Raw genomic sequence first — 11,996 nt, forward strand, 5'->3', positions numbered from 1 at the left:
CATCATCAATGCATTAGAACGTTGGGTTCTGGCTGATAAAGCCAGCACAAAAAAAAGCATTATGCCTTAAGCAGAAGCAGTGTGCAGGATAAAATGAGGCGCTTTTCCACTGCAAGGTGGAACCAGAACTTTCAGGAACCAGAACCTATTTTTTTGGTTCTGGTTTTGTTTCCATTGCGAACGGCCCGGTTCCAGACGAGGTTCCTGGAACCTCCTGGAACCTTTTTTCGGTCCTGCTCCTGAGGTAGAACTAAACTTGAGTTCTGGGAACCTATGGGCGGGGCTAGCAGCGCTCCTGCTCTTGATTGGTTGAGCCGAGCCGCTCGAGCAGAGACTACACAACACAGAGGAGAACTGGGAGAAATCCCAAATCTCTCACAACACAACACCGTCATTTTTAAAATCCTATTCCGAGTCCGACAGACAGAAACACACAAACAGTATGGACGCGACGCCAGTCTACACTTCTACATTCATTCGCACGACTCGCAAGGGCGAGACCCGCAGACGAGCTCAGGACATGACTGTTTCCTTGTGTCACTACACAGTGTGTGTGTGCGCGCGCGTGCGAGAGAGAGACACTGTTTGCATTGCATCGCATTGCATTAATTATTTAATAATCTTTACGAGTGTGATATGCGCTCACTCCGTTCAATGAAAATAGGACTAAAATAAAGGGATTGCAAAGTTCAACGTGGTCCACGCGGTGGAAACAGCGGCTCGCGCTGTCGTGTACACACACTGTGGACACACACGCACGCACGCACACGCACACACACGGGAGCAAGGAGGTGATTCTCCCTAGAGCACAGGCAGCGTACCGAGCAAACGCTCAGTACAGTTATAATAGCTGCAGCGTGTTTGAACGTTCTATTGTTATATATTTTTTTATCCAGACGTATTTCTTACTACAGCTGAGCTGTTATTTTAGACTTTAGATTCCCGAATGTGCTGCTGTTCAAATGACCAGCTGTTTTGTCTCAGCCAAATCAGGCTACCAGTGGAGCTTCCCAGTTGGGTCTGGTTATATGGAAACAAAAGCAGAACTTGGTTCTGGAACTTCACAGGTTCTTGAAAGTTCTTGGTTCTGGAAAGTTCTGGTTCTGGTTCTGGCTTGGCCCTGCAGTGGAAATGCGCCTATAATGAGATGAGGATGCTCTGACCTTGGTCTTCAGCTCTACACAGCAGCAGACAGGCCTGTCAGCACCTAGGGTCCAACAAATCAAGTAACAGTGTTCAATTCAACATTTAAACATAACATTGACATTGTTACATTCCATATACAATTCAATTCGATCTTTATTAGCGGACTCGGGTCCATAAAACAAGGTACAAGAAATATACAAAAGAAACACGACAGGCAATAAAAATCATTAAGAAAATATACCCACAGTAACACACACAGGCATTTTAGCCAGTGTACCCTTAGTCTGGATGTATAGTGTGAACTGATCATAATGGGGCTTGAAAGCGCCACAATGATGCCGTTAGTAGATACATCCAGCCGTTGCATGAATTTGAATATTAAAGGTGCTTTAAAAGCAGGTATCATCTAAACATAAAAGAGCAGTTTGCGACATTAGCCACGGATACATAGCCTATAGACAACACTAACAAACAAAACTACTGTATAGGCAGCTACAGTAGCCTCCTAAAGATCCACGCAGCCACGCTGTACAACACTCACTACTGGTGAAGTATATTAGACGTACCTTTACATTCTGTAGGAGGGCTGCCCTGGGGTGTCATTTGCTCCGCCGTCTTCTGTGCAGCATCTCCTTGAAAAGAACCTCACTTAATATTTATTTTTATTTTGAATATTTACACACAGTTTTTAGCTGTGACCTTTAAGTGAATAATGGACTAAGTGAAGTAGTAGTAAATAGTATTTGGAGATTCATAACAATATGTAATCCTTTCTTTACCAGCAACAGCAAGCTCTGCCTCCTCGGGCATCGACCCAGTGACGTCAGCGCTGCCGCTCAGCAGTTCCGGCTCTACGGGGAATCCTGTGGCATCAGCAGTTGCGTCCGTGCTGCCGGCAGGCTGCTCCGGCTCTATGGGTGTAGCTGAGGGAGTAGGGCTCTGCACGGACGCCCCGGCGTGGGCCAGTTGGGGTTCGGGGGCGACTTCAGCTCTGGGAGGAGGAGGAGTCTCAGCCCGTGGCTGGAGTGCGTTCAGCATCAGCGTGTTGAGGTGTCCCCCACCCATGTGGGGGGGCAGGGTGACAGACAACAGGTGGACGGAGTCGTCGCGGCACTCCACGGAGGCGCTGACTCCTTCAGAGAGCAGGGTTTTGAACATGGCCACCTCCTCTGCCGGCCAGACCGAGGGGAATCCCTCCTTACCTGCATGTATTTGTTGCATATGAAATCAAATGTTACTTTTTTGACATGTTAAGCAATTCATCCATCTGAATTCAGATACCTAATCAGAATTTGCCATCATTTAGCACATGACCACTTATTGGCTATATACTTTGTCATATGACGAATAGGGAAATTCACAAAGCATTGCAAGTGGTTATTACCATATTTTGTCACCGTTTTATGATGTTCATCACTGAATCAATTACATGATCAATAGTTTCACCTTTACACTTACCACTTAGTGCACAGTGGGCAATTTGGACGGGGACCTGTAGAAGGTGTGGGGGTATGGGCAGGATGCTGGAGTAGGGAAGGGTCTCTGTGTTGCCATAGTCGGCATACAGGACGGTGACACCACTGTCTGCCGTCTCCAGGACCACGGCTCTGTACCAGTTGTCATCACCTGACATCAAACCATAACGGAAGGAGCAGTTCATCACCTACAGTAGAGCCTACAGCACACCCTCAACACATCCTTAGCCAAGCCTTAACCACCTCAACCAAACCATGAGAGAGCCTGAGGGTGAAACGGTCAAATAATAATGATGTATTTGATCGAGGGATTTGATGAAGGGATCTATTAATAATAGATCCCTATTGTGGGCGTGTCATTCTAAGTGCAAAGGTGGGGTCGAGGGACCTTCGGGGTTCCCTAAGGAGGGTTCCAAATGGACCCTTAACTCAAGAGTTATGGGATTCTTTGGAAATAAGAAAAATTACTTTGAGAACTACTGTACTAGCACACAACAGAAGATGACCGGCCTGAACTCTGGCTCCCCCACCTCTTCCCCCCTTGAGAGAGAGAGAGAGAGAACAGTGCTCGATGCTGACCTGGTATCACAAGGGAATGGACTGCAGTGAAAAACAAACTATTACATTGTACTTGTTACTGCCTGTATGCACAGGCTGCCCAGTGAACTGCAGCGCCAGTGTATTCATGCATCAAATGTCATTTAGATCAGTGGTTCTCAACCTTTTCAGGCCGCAGCCCCCAAAATACACAAAACGAGGCGTTGTGAGCATGTAGATGTGCTATTTTTACAATTTCTGCCTCTACTAATTGACAATTTTGCTAACGTTTAATTTGTCATTTTAGAGGTATAAAAATGTCCTTAGATTGTCACTTTAGAAATGTGCAGATATCCTCTATAAACTTAAACTTTATGCTGGTTTGTTCACTGTTGAGTGAGAAAACAATGTAGCACAATAAGTTAATCATTATGGGGACCCCCAAAATAATTTGGGAGTCCCGACCCACAGGTTGAGAACCACTGATTTAAATGAGCTGTTAGATGGTGCTTGGTGTTTCCATGGACCAGAAAAAAAGAGTTTTCCAACTGAATGATGACATGAACAACCCTGTGTAGACGTTGTGTTTCCTACCAGTGAAACGTGCACAGCAAGCAGCCCCGACAGCTGGAGTTTGACCCTGACACAAGCCCTGGTTGGCGCTGCCGTACACAGCCAGCTCCATCATGACTTGTTGAAGTTCCTCCATTCCAACTGCGTGCTACAACTGGTGCAGCTGCCGTGCGTGCTTCAACAGGTGCAGCTGCCATGCGTGCTTCAACAGGTGCAGCTGCGGCGCGTGCTTCAACGGGTGCAGCTGCCGTGCGTGCTTCAACAGGTGCAGCTGCCATGCGTGCTTCAACAGGTGTAGCTGCAGTGTGTGCTTCAACGGGTGCAACTTCAGTGCGTGCTTCAACAGGTGCAGCTGCAGCGTGTGCTCCAATGGCCGTAGCTGTGGTGTGTGCTCCAACGGGTGTAGCTGCTGTGCGGGCTTCAGCCGTTGTGGCGTGTGCTCCAACGGGAGTAACTGCCATGCATGCTTCAGCATGTGTAGCTCCAGTGGGTGCTTCTACGGGCGTAGTTCCAGAGCGTGCTTCAATGGGCGCAGCTGCATGCTGTGCTTCAACACCGGTTTGTGCATCTACAGACAGAAGTGAGATTTAACACAAAGCTCCCAGGAAGGGTTACATGTACAGTCAGTAGCGATGTGGGCTCTAGGGCCGCGTTCTCTCCTCAGCGTCGTCAGTGCCCACGCTCTAGGTGGTAGCGATGCGTGGGTAATTCTTTTTTTCATAACCCGCACCGCCCACAGCCCGCACGGAACCTAACCCGCCCGCTCCGCCCCGCAGAACAATATGTAAATCAACGAATCGGAAAACATGAAGGCGCATTTTGAATTGTGTGATGTAAGGGTTAGACAGAGTTTAGAGAGAATGTTAAGAGAGTGCGCAGAGCATGTAGTTACCGTAGGCGTGGCTGTGAGCATCCAGCTGCTGGTCGGTGCCAAGAGGAGAGGCGAGGCGGAGGGTCAGCAACAGCTCGGCTACGTCTGCCTGAGGGTCGCTGCTCTCGTCCATCATGGCCACCAGGGCGGTGCCGTCGCGCTTCCCCAGGATCTCCACGCGCACCATGCGGTTGGACACCGCCTGCCGCAGGGCCTGGATGCAGTCATCAGACCAGCCCTCTCCCACTGGTCGCAGTCCTGGAGGAAAAAAATGGGGTAATCGCGATATTTCGACATCTCATTAGTCCCACTTAGGGTTAGGTTTAGGCATAGTTTTACTGAGGTTAGGGTAAAACAGGACAGGGACAAGGCAGTGTGTGCATGTTACTCAATGGATTTCATCGACTGAAACTATGATGAAAAATGTTGGTCGACTATCTTTTTTCCACTGACTAAGCTAAGCTATGATGACTAAAACTAAGACTAAATATAAGGCCAATTTCGTCAACAAATAAAAACTAGACTAAAATGTGGGCTGTGCTCTGAAAATAGCTAGATCAAATAGATCAAATAGAGTAAAACTAAAACACCAAATCAAATCAAAATCTGCTGTCAAAATCAACACTACCGTGTGTGCATGTGACTCAATGGACAATATAGGTGCATCACGTCTAGTAGCATGGCAGTTTCTCCAGAGTCTCAACGGACTTTGTACCCGGAGAACCGATCCCTGTGTGTCCTCACCTGCCAGGGCACAGGGGATGGCCTGCATGGGCAGAGCCAAGAGCGAGGGGCTGATGGGCCGCAGGCATCTCAGCTCCACCTCCTCAGAGGTACCAAAGTCGATGTATCCGACACACACATGGTCCTCGGACGAGTACGCCAGCACCTTTGCCAGACCTGAACCACTGCTTGTCTTCTGTGGGGGAGAGAAACAGAACTTAACTCACAAACAAGCCCGAGACACATATGAAGATTATTTCTAAAAGTCGAAATGGTTGTGTAATGAATTAGCCTAAAGAAATTCTTTGTAAACGCCACTGATTTCTTATGCTATGATCTTAAGTAATCGCATAGATTAGTCAGACTAGTCCTTGCCTGGGGGGGTGTGCACAGTGTCCAAAGTGCAGCCCGGGGACCAAATGCGGCACGATGACAAGTTTTATACAGCCCGCGGCTTCATTCCTAAATTGTACTATAAATGGCCCTCCAGCACCGTTAAACAAGAATATTTTATAGTATAATTTGTCAGTATTCCCTGCAGTCTCATTCTGAAGGGCTCAAAGAAAGGCTATTTTGTTGTATCTAATGTACTGTACTTTACCTGAAATCAAGTTTTCTGGAAATTGTCTGGTTGCAATTTACTGTAGTGTCTTATTGTTGAGAGGTTGCTGCCAACAAAAACTGTCCTCACACTGTGAACCAAAAGACAGATATCCTTGCAGTAGTAGAACAAGTGTTTACTACCTGAGAACTGGGAGCAGCACATGGTTCCAGGAGCTGGTCTGAAGTTATGGTTCACTGGAATCTGACTGCAGTGTTCCCTCAACATCAACTGCTGCCCATGGATCACAGCTGCAAACCACAACCTTTCACTTTAGACAGTTTAACGTTTAATCCATTTTTACTCAAATGCTGCCATCGTTTTCTTTTTTGCAGTACACCCGATTAGTTGCTAGAAGCAATGACACGATACTCACCAGCGTTGTCCACCTTCTGACAAATCATGTCTTGGGGTGACTGGAGGTTAGTGACCACAGCAGAGAAGCTGTCTCCCACACACTGGGTCAGGGGCTCAGGTGGCTGGGACCCTAAATTCTCATCCTTGCCATTGGACAGGCGCTTGTAGTTCTCCAGGGACGCGCTCACCAACTTGTCTGAAGACAAAAGAAAGAAACCGTTCCTCTACAGTCTCAAAGCTCAACTTCATACCAATGTTTCCACTCTCACCTGTATACATCATCATCATCATCCAGTTTTCACATTTCTACTGATTGTGCTGACCAAAATGACCTTTGCTCTAGCTGGCAAATCACTTTGTTTGGTTTGATATAGCTTGCAGGCCCTTTTAAAAAAATTGGTTTAGATGCTGGTGCGTGCGTGCAAGTCAACTCACTGATGTCCTGTTCAGAGGGTTTTTTAGTCTCCTTCGCTGCATAACCCTGGTCCAACAGGAACGTGCTCAGATGTTTACCTACAAGGATTGAAGGGAAGATTCATCATAAAATACAACTGATGAAGTGTTTAATGGGAATGCTTAGTGGTACCTTTATGTAATGAAAAATGTAACTTCTCTATGTAAGAGAAAGTATATTCCAAACGTATTCCTTGCAACAACAACATTAAAGCTTATTACTGTAAATGTTCTAAATCATAAATGTTACTGATTCATAACTCTCAAAACTATTGTTGTTTAATCTCAACAAGTGATCCATTTATTAGCCCTGATTCTGTAGCTTCATAACAATTTAGATTAAGATTAAGAAACACTACCATGTTTGTGTCCGTTATGTGCTCAAAGTGGGGTCCAGGGACCCTAAGGAGTTCTGAATTGATGCTTACAGGTCTATAACTACAACTTCCATTTGGTTCCATTTGTACAACCTCACTCCCTCAGAGCTATGGGGGTCCTTGACTTAATAATGTTTTAGACAGTAATTTAAGTTGACTGCAGACATTACTGTGATGTGGTTTGTTGGTAATGTTGTATTAAACGGAGCTGACCAAAGGCTGACAGCAGGATGTCCACGGTGAAGACGTGTCCATTCTCTGATGTGTCCATCACGCTGACGGGGAGACACTTCCCACTCATCACCTGCTTCACCACCATGCAACACTCTCTGGTCCAGCTGCCAGCCACTGGTTCCACACCAGAAAGACAGCACTCCAGAACCTTAAACCAAACCAAGCAACCAGGAGTTGGATACAATGCTACTGTACCACACCAGACAAACAGCCCTCTACGACCAGAACCAAACCCCAGCAATCTGGAATTAGATACATTGGTACAAGGACTATAACTATTGACTCTTTTCAAAGTCATAAATCTATAGATTACTTTTCTGATTAATCTGTCTAATCTAAAAGTAGTCTCGCAAGCCACTGTTGTCACAATTTTCAAATGCTTCTGTCATACAGTCTGGAGCACTGAAGCTCTGAAAATGATCAAGCGATAAAGCCAATGTGAAGCCTCCTCCCCATTTCAGTTTCATCTTTACAGTAGTGCAAACGTATCCTAATATCATTCATCGAAACATACTGTATACTGTAGCTTGCTGCTTAGTAGAAATGGAAATCAAATAAAAAAAGGATATTTCATGAACAGAAATGAGGAACAGATGACTGTTTCCTGCCTCGGATTTCGTGAGGTGTAGTTTCGGACTCTATAGCATTCAGAGATTGTGGAATAGTTGTCTGACTTTGCAAGACTAATCAAAAAGCTTAATTACAAAAAAAGAACCTGCATTGCAGAACCAATGCAAAGACTTCAGGGCAGTTCATCATGTCGGGATGGCATCAGAATTGGTTTCGAAGCAGTGGCATAAGTTTGCTAGCACCGTTTTCTCTGCTGGCATATCATTATTGAAAGCCCCAATGAATTTACAAGACTAAAGTTAATAAATTGGTAAGACTAATGGATGTACTCACACACGGAGGCAGCGCCTGCAGGTTGACGGGAAGTGGTTTGATCATGTTGCCGTCTATAGGAACGTCCTCCTCATTACCAAAGTCAACGTAGAGGACACTGGCTGTCTTCTGGTCCGCTGACACCGCCAGGACAAGGCCTCTGTACCAATTCTACACACACACACACACTTACTTTTTTTTTGTCTAAGACTGAAAGCATGTCACTAACACCTAGAATACAACAACCTAAACCGACTCATCATCTGTGGCTGCTTGGATGCAGGACTTCATGTATTGTGTGACAGGAGGCCAGGATGAATGGATGAATTCTCTTTTTATATCTGCATATGAACCTGTGTGTGTGTGTGTGTGTGTGTGTGTGTGTGTGTGTGTGTGTGTGTGTGTGTGTGTGTGTGTGTGTGTGTGTGTGTGTGTGTGTGTGTGTGTGTGTGTGTGTGTGTGTGTGTGTGTGATGCATGCGTGTCTCACCCCATCCATAGAGAATTGGACGGTGCACACCTCTCCTTGGTTGGGGGTGTACAAGGTGGTGGTGGGTTCATCGCTAGGAGTCTTCTGCAGCTCTGCGCTGATGCTCTGCATGTTCTCTGACACCTGGGGGTCCTGAGGCAACACGAAGAACCTACTGGGGCTGCTGAACTCTGCCACCATGCCCCACACACACACACACACACACACACACACACACACACACACACACACACACACACACACACACACACACACACACACACACACACACACACACACACACACACACACACACACACACACACACACACACACACACACACACACACACACACACACACACACACACACACACACACACACAGTGTTAAGTCTGTATGTGGGTTGCATAAATTGGAAAACATTGGAGCCAATGGTTATTTTCCCGATGTTCTTAAAGGGGTAGTTCACCCCCAAAATGGGGGTAAACTTATTGTAATCAAATGATTGACTTGACAAAAACCAAAAGATATTATTGAACTCAAGTCTCCATGGCAGGAGTAAAGCCCTTTGCACACAGGCGCGTTTAACCGCACAGATAAAACAGACAATATAATTTTTTGAAAAGAAAACAATGATTCTCTATGGCCGGCTACAGACCTAAAGGCACAAAAACGAGTGCGTGTCGTGTGGGGGAGGCGGGGGGCAGGCACAGCGCAATGCATTCCGGATGGGAGTCGAGTGGTTTGAAGTCGAGTGCGAGTCGTGTGGTGTTGTGTGGTTGCGTCCAACTTGCTCACGACTCGCACTAGACTTCAAACCACTCGACTTCCATCCGCAATGCATTGTGCTGTCTCTGCCCCCCGCCTCCCCCACACAACTCTCACTCAACTTGTGCGTTCCAGTCTGAGTGCAGCGTGAGACCTCATGCACACCGGCTCCGAATTAGCCGTGCGACGAGTGGCTGCCGCTGTGCGTTTTTTTCTCCATCGAAACCAGTTCGATTCGTGCGTCTTATCGCATGCGGTAAAAGACTCATCACTCCTTTTATGACTGCTTTTTGGATCCGCAGCGCCGATTCCGCACAGCCTTGCACACCAAATCCAATGCGTTTTATTCATGCCGCAAACGAAAAAAAACGCAACTGTCCTGTGTGCAAAGGGCTTAATCAATAGAAAAAAGTCTGGGCATACCAGGCACTGCCCAGCAGGGATTATTATGTGTTACAGTAAATATGTTATACACTTCAATCATTTAATGTAATCAATTTAATTATTTAATGTAATCAATTAAAAAAAAAAGTAATTTTGGCGGTGAACTACTCCTTTAAAAGTTACTGTTCTGGGCACACCCGGCAGTGATTATAACGCGTAATACTTTATACACTTTGCCAAATGAACAGCTGACATAAACATAAAGGCACTAGCTGGTTTTTAATTGTCAGGAGGTCTCTAAGCTGAACGGTGTATAGGAGACCTTCAGTTCTGTTCCTCTGGTGATGCTGTGTGTTTTCAGGTCCTTCAGATAGGTTCGCTGAGGGGAGGGGCTTCGCTGGGGAGCGGAGTCATCACTGGCATTCAGCTAAATCAGCCAAGACACAAACGGAGACATGTGTGGATTTTAAGGGACCGTCTTATGGGTCTAAACATGGTTTTCAAAAGTTTTAATTCATCCATTCTATTATTTAGAATTCTTGCCTCTCTGTGTGGATGTCATAAAAATGTCTGTAAAATCGTATGGTAAATATTCATGTCTAGATATAAGGCAAGTAATAAAGGATAGATAGATAAGATAGAGAGAACTTGTTTTCAATGGTTTTTCATTTGTACAAAATGTATATTTTCCAATATCAATCCTGAATATTTTAATGGGTTTCAGATTTGCCTCACTATGAATAAAAGCTGTGCATTCTCAGTCAAGACACACACACACACACACACACACACACTAATTACATGACGTTAAGTCTCTGGTGAAAATGTTCTCAGTACTGATCTGTGTTTTACCTTTGGCTGCAGTGGTGCAGTTGTCTCCCCCACCACGGCTGAAACTTGGCTCTCCAGAGGAGTTTCTCTGTCGATGGACACAATAAAATGTTTAAATTTAATTTGAAAAATAATGAAATGTGAGCACCTCAGAGCTGAGGTTTGCTTGCAAAGGCCACATCCCTGTGGCATCTTATTTTTAAGGTAACTTACTTGAATAACTGATACTCATAATCATTCCCCAGCTAAATTATTTGGTTCTATAAGACAACTTAAGTCGCCCATGGCAGTGAACTGTCGGATTTTGAAAGATCTTTGGTGGTGAATGTGATAATGGGTCAAACTAACAAGGTTGAGAATCAGTAACTTACGTGACACTGGTGTCTGCAGCGCTGGCCCAGCACCTGTGTCTGTGTGTCGGCCAGTCTTGTGTCTGACAGTGAATGGAGCAGTAGAAAGCTTTCTTACAGCGCACACATCGGAAATTCCCTGTCGGACGATAGTGACAGCGATGCTTCATTTATACTCTTGTTGTACAATGATGTCTCACACCCAAAGTGTAGATCTACAATGAGTTATTAGAGCTATTCTCGTTATTCGTATAGTATTATCATATAGTGTGTAAGTGGATGATCTTTATGATGTTAAGTCATATATATAATAAAAGGTGCATTTACAGAAAACAGCATACACAAATTATGTTCATCTGGGTATTCCTCTTCGATCTGGCTTCAGTTCGTAATGTAACATTTTGAATAAACACAAACAAAATGTTCTTAATATATTATGTTAGGGGAGACAGTTTTTTACCTTGCTTACTGCAATAGTTGCACACTGGGACAGTCAATGGATTTTCAGACCCTGCAGCAAATAAAACAACAGATATGAATCATGTTATATACAGTCATCTACTTGTTAACTAGTAGCTGATAATCACATTTCACACTTTAGTAAAGGTTTGGTCAAACATCCATTAAGAATTGGTGACTTGTGATTTCAGTGAAGTGTCAGTGAGGAAGCTGTTGTTACAGAGTACCCCTCTGCCATCTAGTGGCTGTAGTGTGCATTTCACAACATTCAAACTTGTTGACAGCCATTTGACAATAGATCTTAAAGATTTGATTCTTACTTATTTAGTTTGATGGTCAAAATAAATATATTTTGATTGATTACATCGACACTTCTATTACAAACGTGTGCATGCATAAATAATATACTGGGATTGTGGTTGTTTTTTCAACCCTGCAAGACAAATGATTGACTTTCAGAACTACGCCAGATCACAGCCCATATGGGGATGATCTTGACGTCATT

The 11,996-nt window shown here is 45.0% G+C and overlaps 1 protein-coding gene across 1 annotated transcript; it reads right to left on the minus strand.

The window, feature by feature from the left end:
* Window positions 1-283: 283 nt before the first annotated feature.
* Window positions 284-3,867, minus strand: LOC308306191 (tudor domain-containing protein 1-like; the record flags this gene model as incomplete). Its single annotated transcript, XM_080751093.1, has 5 exons — window positions 284-334; window positions 1,164-1,207; window positions 1,926-2,348; window positions 2,605-2,772; window positions 3,753-3,867. 5 exons carry the CDS (start codon window positions 3,865-3,867, stop codon window positions 284-286), a joined length of 801 nt encoding a protein of 266 aa, XP_080607219.1.
* Between the last annotated feature and the right edge of the window lie 8,129 nt (window positions 3,868-11,996).

The sequence above is a fragment of the Nannobrachium achirus genome (genome assembly GCF_963921795.1).
Source record: "Nannobrachium achirus genome assembly, chromosome: 20".
In the NCBI taxonomy this organism is placed as follows: domain Eukaryota; kingdom Metazoa; phylum Chordata; class Actinopteri; order Myctophiformes; family Myctophidae; genus Nannobrachium; species Nannobrachium achirus.